The 13,433-nt window shown below is 37.5% G+C and overlaps 1 protein-coding gene across 7 annotated transcripts in view; it reads left to right on the top strand.

Annotated features, from left to right (window-relative positions):
• ARFIP1 (ARF interacting protein 1) overlaps positions 1-6,450 on the top strand; it is a 151,277-nt gene extending 144,827 nt beyond the window's left edge. For all 7 annotated transcript variants that reach the window (XM_020994046.2, XM_020994044.2, XM_078148782.1 and 4 more), the window contains one exon: positions 4,611-6,450. In XM_020994046.2, the coding sequence (XP_020849705.1) occupies positions 4,611-4,766 (156 nt within the window). In that variant the 3' untranslated portion in view covers positions 4,767-6,450. The remainder of the gene's footprint in view (positions 1-4,610) is intronic.
• Positions 6,451-13,433: the final 6,983 nt, after the last annotated feature.

Genomic DNA, 13,433 nt, shown 5'->3' with positions numbered 1-13,433 from the left:
CCTTCCTTTCATCCTTAAAATCTCACCTATTCTGGCTTTGTAATGTATGCCCTGCTTGTGATCTTAAATTAGGATTTTTTTTAGTATTGATGTCTTTGTTTAGACATCACATTCATTTCCAACTGTATCCCTTCCCCATCCCCCTGCTGATCAGGCCTTTCTTGTAACAAAGCTTAAAAGGGAAAAAGAGAAAATAGTTTCACAAAACCAGCTGGCACATGCACAGCATCCAACATTATCTTCAGTAGGCTATGACTGCAGTCTTGCACCTCTGTAAAGAAGTGGTGGAAATGCGTTTTCTATGCTCTTCCCAAATTTGGTCATTAAAATTACACAGCATGACTTTCATTTTCTTATTGCCATTTACATTGTTCTGTGTTATTTGCATATTGTTTTCTTCATGTTTATTGATTTTTACAGTGAAATAATATTCTATTACATTCAGAGTTTATTTAGCTATTCTTCACTTGATAGGCACCTACCTTCTTCCTAATTTCTTTACCACTGCAGAAACGCTGTAGGGAACATTTGACTTACATGGTGCCTTTCTTTCCATCTTTGACCACCATGGAGTATATGCCATCCAATAGATAAAGGGGCTGATAAACATTTTTGTCACTTTTAAATTAAATGAAAATATCAGTGCCATTCCTCAAAATTCTAGATTAGAGGAATGGTGCATAATTTCAGAGTAGGTCTGTTGGGCAAAGTTAGTACAAGACATTTGTGTGCCCCAGGCAAGACTAGAAAAGTGCAGCTCCTTTCCCCCATCCTAAACTATAGGGGTCTTGACTTATAACGTAAATATTTGTGGGCTGTTAGAAAGTAGCATTTTTACATGTTTGTTTGTTTACTACTATTATCTTACTATCATTCTTAGTCAAAGCAAATGAAAATCTTTAAAATTGAAGTAGGATTTTTCTGATATGAAAAAGAAAACTTTTTAAATGTTTAAAAATGACTTATGCCAACTGCTTACCTTAGATCACTCTAGCCCTATGTTCTTTCCAAGTTTTAAGGATTTCACCTGAGATGGTTCATCAGGCTTTCAGTCTCTAGGGTCGCCCCAAGACTTGGCTGTTGTTAATTGTCCATACAGCTGTTAGTTTTCATGTTGTTGCATGATGCATTTTAACTCCTTCCTGTTGAACTAGCTCCTCTTCCAGATGCTCTTTATCTGCTATCCTATTTCTGTCAGAGGAAGAAGGAAGAGAATTCTTTTGTTTTGAGAGCTTGGGGTGAATGAAGAGTGTTAGACACCCTAGAGGCTTGAAGAGGTGGGGAGCTTACCCTGCTCGTTCACAGAGTTTGTGATGCAGTTGCCAGGAATAACCATACCACCCAATTCTCTTCTAAAACTCACTTTGGGTTCAGCGGAGTGGAAATTCATTATAATAATGTTTCTTGCCCATTGATTTAGTGACTATATCACATTTATCATAGAGGTTATTTGGGGGGGGTGGCTTTTTTTTCCACCCACAAAAGGTTCCTCTGAGATGCATAAAATAATTCACTAAAATTAAAGGTGGAACCAAGCTGTGCCATGTTGACAGTGTGACTGCACTGAGATGACTCAGACCATGATCCCCAGTTAAACACTTACAGATTAAAATGCACAGACTTGTTCCTGTGCTATAGCTTCAGAGGTGTGGGTTGGTCTCTGATCTCAGCTGCTCATCTCTCCTCCCTTGCCTTTTGGAATAGAAAAAAATAGTATTTGTTTGCATAGAATTGCATAGAAATGGAAAGAGGTATCCCCCAAAAAGCAAATGAGACTGGAGTACCTCTCAGCCAAAACTGAGGTATTATGTTGTGGGTCCATTGGGTTCTCAAGAGTTGGTGTTCGGATTCTGGCTTTGGACCCTACTATCCCACTTTCTCTAGCAGGTGGACCTTCACTAAATTGATGATTTCTGCCTGTGTGTGCAGTTTTTGACTTATGTCCCTTACGTATGACTAATCTCCCTAAAGCAGGTTTCCTAGCTAAGTAAACTGTTAATTTCCAGGACTCCCCTTTCCTACCCATTCTTGCTTCTTGGGATACCCTTGTGCCTGCCCCCACCCCCGTAGGTTCATTAGTGGCAGCCCTAGTAGGAGGGAAGAGGTAAAGAGGGTAAATCCCAAGGCTGCCTCTCTCCTTTCCCTTTCATCATTGCAGTTCCTCCCATCCTACTGGGCCCCTACTTCCCCATCATTTTTCCTCATCCTTTGTGTGCTTTTTCTGATTCTTCCCACCCTGGTGCCTGCCCTCCCTAACTATATTTTATTTAACTACCTCATATTTATTTTAGATTTATTCTTATTTTTACACTTTGTTGTCATTCCCTCCTCACTGCCCTCAATAGATCACAAGTTCCTTAAGAGTGAGAATTGTTTTATTTTTTGTATTTGTATCCCCAGGACCTAGCATGTAGTCGGTGTTTAATAAATGCTTGTTGATTGATTGTTTCAATTTCCCTTAGAAAACCTTTTTTTAAAAAAAGTGTACTCAGTGGGCCAAGAAGATAAAAAACCTTTGTCAGAAACAACAGGTGGTGGCAGAGGACAAGAAAGCAGAAAGAACAATCAATCCTTGGGTTCCTATAATTTCTTTTAAAGGTAATTAGAGAACCAATATCCCTGATGGACATTTTATTACCAAGACCTCAGCTGCCTCATCATCTTTTCTACCTTTGTGACTGGCCTCTCTTGCCCTAGGCCATTAGAAACCAACTTCAGGGACTTAAGACCCTTCAAGGGCCTAAGTCCACTTCTGGATTGAGGACAACCCTGGTGACACCCTAAATTGGCTTTCTGGGTGCATTTTCCCATGGAAATTTTGTTTGACATGGTGGTTTACATTCTACAGTCTCTTAATACAGTGCTCTAGCTCAGTTTTTGTATACTAGCCAGAAAAAAAAATCTAACCAATGTGAACAGTATTGTTTCTATGAGAAGATACATGCCAACTTCTAAATAACCAACCTTAAACAAATTGTTAGAAGACACACTTTTCCCAGGTTGGGGCTGCATATCTTAACTTGTATGTCCGACAGCAGAGTTCATCTTTCCCCCCACCTGTTGCCCCCATTGTCATTACTTTCTCCTCTGCCTCTCCCCTCCCCCCAAGTCTTTCAGAGCAGTTGTACAAAAGCCGGCTCAGAAGAGTTCAGATCCTGGGGATCTTTTCAGGAAAGAAGCTTTGTGTGTTTCTTTGGTGGTGTCATACTAAATCATCTGGCCAGGTGCAGTGAGTCATGGTTGCTTAGAAGGCAAGGTGGAACAGTGGAACCCGTAGTATGTTAGCCTTTCATTTCTTGGCCTAGTTTCAAATGCAATTAAATCACAAATCAAAATGGATTTGGCCTCTCTAAACTTTAAATGTATAATAATAATAAAACTACACGATTAATACAGTTTAGCCTTGCTTTTAAACCCTAGAATTGAAATTATAGTAATGCTGCTTGCAGATTGTTCTTACAGAACTTTTTACTACACAACTCACTACATTCAGTAAATGCAACCAGTTTCATTGTTATAATCATTAAAGTCACCCTAGCCTTTCTAAATGTTTGCTCTTTGTGGTAAGCTACAGAAACGACATTGAGTTCTGATATGAAAATATTTCTACCTTGATAAATGTAGGTTCTTTGTTCCTGGGGAAAGGTGTACATCTTCCCTCTTTGAATTTTGTGAGAAATGGAGGAAGAGGGTGTGTGTGTGTGAGCGCGCACGCGCGAGCTTGAGGGCAAATATAGAACATTCAAGTCAGACAGGTGTAGTTTTTATGTGTAAAAAGATTAAAATCACATTAAGGGTTATTTGGCAGTTCCTCTTAACTTTAAATTGTTAAACAGTATCAGAGATCCCTTTTTATAGTCTGGTGGAAGCTGTGAATCCCTTCCCAGAATGTTTTAAATGTATAAAATATGTGGACTTTAAAAGGAAACCAATTATATTGAAATACAGTTATCAAAATATTTTTTTAAAGCCAAGTTAACAGACCCCAGGGTAAGTACCTTGTCTTAGGAAAATGTGTTAATATAAATCATTGGAAGAACCAGGTGTTTGAAAATGGCTATGAAAGTCATGTGAGATTTAAATAAATTAACTGTAAGAAAAGCGTTGACTGTCCTTAGCTTAATTTTTAAGGGTGAGTGGTCTGGTAATTACAAATGATTTGAAAAGCACCATGCTACTCAAGTTTTATACTGTGTTCAGCTTGTTTTTGAAGCAGACCCTTCATGTAAAATTGAGTCTTTTATTTGGCATAGCAGTTGTGTGGGCATGCACTGTACCCAGTAGACAGCCTACATGATTCTGAGCAAACTTCATTTTGTGAGGGAGTTCAGTGAAATTAATGCATCCGAGAGTGTTTTGAAATATGTAATTGTGTACTTAGTTTTTATAAATACTCAGCGCCCAGAAACACATGAAACATACAGTGACGATTCACCAGCCACATCAGACATTCTCTTACCAGTCTGCGTGGAATACTAAATCACTACTGAATAACTTTCTGAAGGAGGGGTGATGACTTGTGCTACTTAATTAAGGCATGTAATAAATTACCTTCCAGTTCAATGTCAATGTGCTTGCTTGGTCTTTTAACTCTCAGCTTTTGTCCACAGGTTAAAGTTTTGCACAATCAGCTGGTTCTTTTCCACAATGCCATCACCGCTTACTTTGCTGGGAATCAGAAGCAGCTTGAACAGACACTCAGACAGTTCCACATCAAATTGAAAACTCCTGGAGTGGATGCCCCGTCCTGGCTTGAAGAACAGTAATCAGACCTGGAAAAAAAAAAAAGACCCATTGTCATCTGAGAACCCAAGAAGAATTAAAAGAGGGGAGGAAGAGGGGGAGAGGACCCATATGTTGATTCTTGCACAGACAGCTTTAATTTTTCCCTTTTAATACTTTAACAGTTGAACTGTTCAAATCAATGGGAAGGTGGGTGGCTTTAATATAAACATAATTTCTATAATCCAAACATAGCTTTTCTTTTGAAGAACTTCTTTTGTATTGTGAGGATTGTTGGCTATTTCTGTAATTTGAAAACATCTAAAATAGCTTTGCACTGACAAGATACAAATTTGTGGTTTCTGGTCCTCAAGATGCAGGCCAGTTATGACTTTTCCAAAGGGAGGTTTACATGATTTGTATCAGCATCTAATATTTTATATATGAATATATTAAACATCTTTAAAAGATTCTTTTCCACGTATTATTTTAAAGAATAGAGTAATACTATTTTACAGAGTAAAATTATAGGGTATTTCTGCAGCATCCAAACAGAGGAAGGAGCTGTAAAAGATGGTTAACTTAAGGGATTGCAACAGGATGGAGCCGTACTGCTATAAGTTTGTTTTAAAAATTGTGAGAGAACAAGAATCATGCTATCTTTTCCATGAAGCTTCCAAGATCACAGTTGTATTATTTAAAGATTTTTGACTGGGTGGCTCTTATTCGAGATTTCATTTTTTACCAAAACTGAGACCTACTTGTTTGAAGAGACCAGCCACACTTGCCATTCAGTTGATCTTGGCCATTTTGACAGGTTAACTTTGGAATACAAGTTCTTGGTCATTTGTAGTCTAAAAATCTGTGATAGAAAACTTTTTAGGCAATTGCCTTTTCAATAAAGTAGATTCCTAGACAGATTTCACTGTAATAACACCATTCTAGCCTTAAATCACAGAGAAGTGCCTTCTTAGATACAATAATTCCCTTTGAACCAGTGTACATAATCCACAGGGTAGCTCCTTCCAAATAATGTTTGCTGTGTCTGTCTCTAGCAGAAAGGGACACTGTAGAAATGTTGAATTTCTTTGTACTCACTAAACCAAGTGTAAAGTTTATGGAAAAATCACTTTTTAAGATGTAATTCCTTTTGAGGAATACTAAGTGGAAGGGACTTTTTTTTTCCTTTTTGATGGGGGAGGGTGCAGTTTGGGTAGGAGGAGGAAAGGAGACAGTAAGGAAAGCCAGTAATCTCTTAGTTGCTGGTCAGTGTTGACTTCTTGTGAGTGATCTGTCTTGTTTTCCTTCATCAGTAGTGTAATCCTTATTAAATGTAAATTCTCTGTTAATTTTTTATCATAGACATAAATTAATATTATTTTGAGAGGTGTCTCTTGCAGATGTCCATTTATTTTGTGTTGAAATGAAGTACTCAAAAATTGCTGTTATTTACAACTACGTCAACTATATGATTTGTTGCATAGGTTCATATGCCTTTCAACTGAAAGGCATTTTGAGTTATTCTGCCGTTTCCAATGCCTAACACAGTGTAATGTGCCTGTAAACCACAACCCTATTTTAAATCATTCCTTACTTTATATTTGTATTCTGACAGAGCCTTAGTTTATTCTTATGGCACAATTTGTTCTTGTGATAATAGTTTATTTCCATTCCCCAGAATGTGCCTCCATTGTGAATTTTGTATTCTTATTAAAAATGTTTACTGCACTAGCTTGTTTCTTGACTCTTGCTGGTTTAAAATATGGATATCCTTAGGACCAGTATGTCCCCCCACCTCCAACTTGCAATAACTTATTTGCATATGTTATGTATAAGAATAGAAAAATTCTGCTGTCTTCATTTAAAATTACTTTTTTTCTTTGGGTAATTGTTTTCTCTCACTTAGACTGAATCTCCTTTGGGTAGTGAACGTCTTTAGACATCAGTGACAGTTTAACATAGTAAAGATTGCCTTATTTGGTGAACTGTTTCATGAGATTACATTTTTAAAATACACAATTATTGATGTTTATGTAAATTATATATGCAAATAATAATAGCTAACATTTCTATAGCGTTTACTATGTGCCAGACACTGTGCTTAAGCGCTTTGCTATTCCTATCTCATTTGATCCTCACAGCAGTCCTGAGAGGTAGGTGCTGTTATTATCCCTATTTTTTAGATGGGGAACCTGAGACATACAGAAGTTAAGTGACTTGCCCAGGATCACACAGCTACTAGGTGTCTGAGAGTAGATCTGAATTTGGTTTTCCCCACTTCGTTCTGGGTACTCTATCCACTGAAGGTGGATGAATCACATAAAGCAGTTTCATCATTAGTTTTTAACCTAAAAAAGTAAATTGAACCAAGGGTAGAAAAGAATCTTTTGGACAGAAGTAGGGAAAAGCTAAATTACATATTCACACACACACACACACACACACACACACACACACACACACACACACACACACCCCTACCTATTAAGCAACAAGTATGCAGGAGGGGGATGGTAGCTGTTCTCCTAAAATTTAAATTATTCATGAAAAATACACAGGTCTTCCTGGTCTACAATGAAGAATGCACAGAGAGAAGAAACTAAAACCTAAAAAAAATCCTATGTGTGCAGAAGGAAGTCGACAAAAATCTATCTTTAGAAATGAAGATTTCCAAAACTTAGGACACAACTGTGATTGTTTCAGAAACTTACCCAAAATATTACATCTCTAATGAAAGCCAAGTATGTGACTAAGTAAAATCCCCTTAAGTCCTTTGCTTTATGACCATCTAATTAAGCTTGTCAAAACAGAAGTATGGCTCCTCTGCTTACACAAAATTTAAATATGTCATGTATGTTGAGTGATTTTTTTTTCCAAAGGAAAAAGTTATTTTTAATTCTAGTGTGCTTGAAATATATCTGATGCCACCATAAAATTTTAACTACTTGTCTTAGATAAATTGACTTTAAGATCATCTCCTATTGCCCTTTGACATCTGCTGTTCTCATTCACCAATTTAGATTCTAAACTATAGAATACTGAACTTTATCATTGATATATATTACAAAAGAAGGACCTTTCCTTTCTCCCTCATTTTTAAAAAGTGCCCTTTGCAGACTCAGTTGAAAACTTTTCACAAGGAAAAGAACCAGGTAACTTAATTAGTCACCTCCTATATCTATAGTAGGAGTTCTTTGCAAGCTGTTTGGTTGCTATTTTTAGGGCTTATTCTGTCGGCAGGGACAAGATGGTGCCACTCCCTCATAAACCTACAGATCTAAGACCTTGCTTCAGTGCTATTTTTCACTAGGAACCAGTAACAGGAAGAAAGGCCTGCCATGGAGAGGCATAAAGATTTTCTTTTCCTTTTTTATTTATTTATTTAAATTTTTTTTTGGCCTTTTTTTAGGCAATTGGGGTTAAGTGACTTGCCCAGGGTCACACAGCTAGTAAGTGTCAAGTGTTTGGTCTAACACCGGATTTGAAGTCGGGTCCTCCTGACTTCAGGGCCGGTGCTCTATCCACTGCGCCACCTAGCTGCCCCAAGATTTTCACTAAGAGGGCTTAAATAGCATAATAAATTTGTTGCTTATATTAGAAGTGATATAGTACATTTTTTTTATATTTACTAAGTTTATAAGATGACTTATTAGCCTTGAAGCTAATAAGCCACAAAGATGGACACTAGGAACATAAAATCGTTTGAAATGTCGATTGAGTATCATACCATAAATATAAAAAACATCTGGCAGAGTACCTTGGCAATGTTGGTACCTGCTGTTTATTTTATAGCCAGCTACAAACACAGACCTAACTTCTGACAGTTCACAATGAGCTTTTAACATGTGCTTTCTTAGATCCTCAGTTTAGAACTGAGGAAGGGGTTTCAGAGTTCATCTAATCCATTCCCTTCTTTATAAATGAAGCTGAGGCCCACAGGTTAAGTGACTAGTCCCAGGTCGCATAAATGGTGGGAGGCAGGATTTGAAGCCACGTCTCCCAACCCCAAAGCCAGTACTTTTTATACTGTACCATTATGTTTAAGACATTTAAAGCCACTTTCAAACAAGCTGTTTTCTATGAAAAATTAATTCTCAGTGTTCATTGTTATAAAAATTAATTCTAAGTGCTCATTGTTATAATAAATTGTTTCCTTTTAAAACTAAGACTGAATAAGATGATGATAATTCGATAATTCCAAGATCAAATAATACTCTGAAATTAAATGAAACGTATAATAAAACTAATTTAAAAAGTTGTTTGTCCACCTTAATAAAAGGTGTTACAAGTCACTTTTTTTTTTCCTGTAGAGTTTTCCTGGGTTGAAAATGTTCATTGCTATGGAACAAAATGTTCCAAAAATGTTCATATACCAAGGAACAAAAATAAAATGTAATTATACAATGTTATCCCTATAAGAAACCTTAGAGATTATCTTTATTTAAGCCTCTCCTTGCATAGTTAAGGAAGATGACGCCCAGAGAGGTTGTTTTGTCCTAAGTCACACACAGAGCTAGAATCTAAGTCTTCTGACTGACGACCCAGTGCTTTTTCTGTTAGCATAGAACTTTGAGTCTGAATAGACCTTAGACATCATTTTGTTTGTATTTTACAGGTAAAGAAACTTAAGTCCCAGAGAGTTTGAGTGTCGTGCCCCATGTTACACCGGTATACCACGGATTCACTGCAAGGTCTCTGACTCTAAATCCAGTGCTATTGAGTACAATAAGTACATTTTGTTTCATTTTTTCATTAGTTCATTAGTTTTTCCTGAGAAAAAAATACAATATTTCTAGTGCAGGCATATTTCTAAATTTCTCTTACAAGGTGTATGTATTCTTACTATTAAGCTCTCCGTAGTACAGTTATTGGCCATAAGAACTGAGTACTGAAGCCTCCATCATCTCATTAGCCAAAGAGAAGTACAAGGGTCATACTAGCTTTGACTCTTCCATTTTGGATTGGATGTGTTTATTCTCTAATCACGAATTCTCTTCTACTTTGCATTATTGTTGCAGATTTTTACTGGGAGGGAAAAAGCCTGTAGTTATCTGTCAAGTAATTTAGACTTTAGCAAAATTTCCCTAAATAATAATGAAGTGATGATAATCAGCTTTTCTGTCTTTTAACATACTTGTATTTCCAGCACCTGCATTAAATGGTTAGGCTTCCCCACTCAAAAATTTCCTGCTCAACAAGTTTCTTTGCACAAATGATCCTTTACAATAAATTGCTGTGTGACGTTCTTCATTGTACCAAGAACTGTAAACTTCTGTGTGAGAAATAAAATTCACCTCTTCATAAGTGGGCACTTACTGATTAAACCTGCTTTGTTGTTTTTTTTTAAATTTTGGTACTAGATCCCGTCATTTGATAGAGGGATTTTATCCACAGTACTACTGCAGCTCTAATATTTTCACAAGCCTGAAACTTCCACATTGGGCAAGCAAGAAACTCCACCTTGGTTTGATCAAAACTTTCTCTGTGTTTTCATAACAAGACTTCTTTCCCAGTAGTACTTCCTTCCACCACTGCAGAAGATGGTGATTTAGGAGATAAGAGAACAACGATATTGTTCAAATATTGTAAAAACAAACCAAAAAAAAAAGATGTCTTAGGTAGGCGTAGTTTAAGTAGGATTTCTTAGGATCTCAGAGTGTGTGTGTAAACTACAAGGTAAATCATTTTTACAACTAGTATCAGAGGGAAGAAGATATTAATCTTAAAAAAAAAGCATTGTACATAAGGCAGACTTTCTGCTATCATCCTTCAGTAACCATCATGGTGCAAAGGACACTAGACTTTAGAGTGGGGGACTGAGGTGGAAACTCAGCTTTGCTGCTTGGTCATCCGTGTGACCTTGGACAATTATTTAATCTCTTTGGGCCTCCATGTCTCCAGATATAAAATGAAGGTTGAAAATGTTCAGAAAACACCCAGAACCATTTAACGTTTTTGGGGAGACAGGGGAGGAGCCTAGCTAGTCTGTATGGTTCCTTCCAGCTGTAAATCCATAATCCTATGAACTCTCCTTTTGGCATTTACTCCTTCTGTTCTGACTCTCATTGATGTGATCTACCAGCCTTACACCACGTTCCTTCCTTTCTCTAGGAATTCAGTAGCTGACTTGTAATCCTTAGAACATTAAGACCCCACACTGATGTTGCCTCAAATTCCTGGGCATGTAAATTTGTCAATCTCTTAAATTGCTAGCTCAGTCACTATGCCTCATCCATATATGTGCCACTTCCCGAATTTTTAACTGACATTCTTTCACATCATAGCTTCTTCTCCTTTTATCTTTCCCTTGCCTCTCCTAAACCTAATCTTCTTCCTCACTACAAGCTCCTCCCCCCCCGGAGATTTCATCATTTCCTGTGGGTTCAAGATTTCTCTATGTGGATGATTATCAAATCCATATATTCAATCCTAACCTCTCTCCTAATCTCCAGTTGCTTCATTGTCTACTGCCTATTGGCTATGTCCCATAGGCTTCTCAACTTTGGTCTTTCTGAACTGGGATTCATCATCTTTGCTCCTAAGTCTGCCCAGCCTCCAAACATCCCTATTACTGTTGAAAGCACCATCATTCAGTCACCCAAATTCATAACATTGGAGTCATCTTTGACTCTTCACTCTCCTTCACCTACCCCTTGTGATCCAATTAGCTGCAAATAGAAACCGTTTTTGCCTCAACACCATCTCTTACATCTGTCCCCTTCTCTCCATACAGCCACCATCCTACTTTGGACGTTAACCATCTCTTCCCTGAACTATTTCCAACAATCTTACTTGATAATCTGACTTCCAGATTATCTTCCCTTCTCCAATCCATCCTCTATAGAACTGTCAAAATAATCTTCCCAAATCGGACTGTGCTACTCCTGTTTAAAATCCTACAAAAGGATAAAATACAAACTCCTAGTCTGAGCCTTACACAATTGTGCTCTCATCTCTTTCCACTCCCCTTCACAGTCCAAGTTCCAGCCAAACTGGGCTATGAGCCATTCCCTGAACTCCACCCACCTTCCTCCTGGCATTCACATAAGCCATTCTCCGTGCCTAAAATAAACTCCCTGCTCATCTCTGCCACACGAAATCTTGGTCTTCTCTCAAGGCTCATTTAGAGGTCTCCTCCTCTCTGAAACTTTTCCTCATCCCTACAGTTGTTTTTTTAAACATTTTTAAAATGATTTGTTTATTTATAGTTTTCAACATTCACTTCCATAAGATTTTGAGTTTTAAATTTTCTCTCCCTTCCTCTCCTCCCCCCTTCCTAAGATAGCGTGCAATCTGATATATGCTCTACATATACATTCATATTAAGCATATTTTCACATTAGTCATGATGTATAGAAGAATTAGAACTAATGGAAGGAACTACGAGAAAGAAGAAATAAAACAAAACAACAAAAGAAAAGGAGAACAAATAGTATGCTTCCATCTGCATTCAGACTCCATGGCTCTTTTTCTGGATCTGGATAGCATTTTCCATTATGAGTCTTTTGGAGTTGTCTTAGATCCTTGCATTGCTGAGAAGAGCTCAGTCTGTCAAAGTCAGTCATCACACAATGTGGCTGTTTCCTGGTTCTGCTCACTTCACTCAGCATCAGTTCATATAAGTCCAGGTTTTTCTGAAGTCCTCAAGCTCATCATTTCTTATAGCACAATAGTATTCCATTATATTCATCTACCACAACTTGTTCAGCCACTTGCCAATTGGTGGACATCCCCTCAATTTCCAATTCTTTGCCACCACACAAAGATCTGCTATAAATATTTTTGTCCATGTGAGTCCTTTTCCTGTTTTTATGATCTCTTTGGGATACAGCCCTAGAAGTGGTATTGCTGGATCAGAGGGTATGCACAATTTTATAGTCCTTTGGGCATAGTTCCAAATTGTTCTCCAGAATGGCTGGATCAGTTCACAACTCCTCCAACAATGCATTAGTGTTCCAATTTTCCCACATCTTCAACATTTATCATTTTCCTGTTTTGTCATCTTAGCCAATCTGATAGGTATGATGTGGTTGAGGTAAACATTTTTTAAAATGTTTAATTTTTTTTTCTTTAGAGTAATGAATAAAATGCTTTTGCTTTTTGTTAATTTCATGCATTGGTATTAAAAAAATTAGTAAAGAGCAATAGAAAGACGTGTGCGTGTAAGTAAGGAATAATCTATTGCTAAGGGGACCTCACTGGGAGCAGCAGCATTAGACACCATCGAAGACCTGTCATGGGCCAGGCATGGAGCAAGGATCACAGACGAAAGAGCTCAAGGAAGGGCTGCACTGGTACCTCTGAAATACTCAAACAAGTAGAAGAGGGCTCTGGCATGTTAGTTGAGTGGCTCCTCTATGGAGGATTTATAGAAAGAACCTGGACAAAGAAATCACACAGGATAAAGGTGGAGGGAGAGTACCCACAACCCTGAGATCAGATCTGTAAAAGAGAAATAAATGTTAGAGATGGGGTCTCCATACCACCTAACATTTTCTTCCCCAAAATGATTCCTAAAAATTATATGGTGAGAGATTCCTGGCAAAATTTTAGCATCATTGGAGAGATGATGGTGGGCAACCAGCTAGGAAGGGGAGCTTAAAGACCCAGCTTGATGTTATCAACATGAGGTTGATCTATGTGATCACAGATATAGATGTAGACAGAGTTTAGCCAGATTTTTTGGCAAAACATTTAATAAAGTATTTCAT

Source organism: Phascolarctos cinereus, unplaced genomic scaffold (assembly GCF_003287225.1).
Source record: "Phascolarctos cinereus isolate Bilbo 61053 unplaced genomic scaffold, phaCin_HiC Scaffold_9;HRSCAF=440, whole genome shotgun sequence".
Classification (NCBI taxonomy): Eukaryota; Metazoa; Chordata; class Mammalia; order Diprotodontia; family Phascolarctidae; genus Phascolarctos; species Phascolarctos cinereus.
The sequence above is the reverse complement of the archived record's forward strand: the minus strand, read 5'-3'. Positions and strand labels throughout refer to the sequence as shown.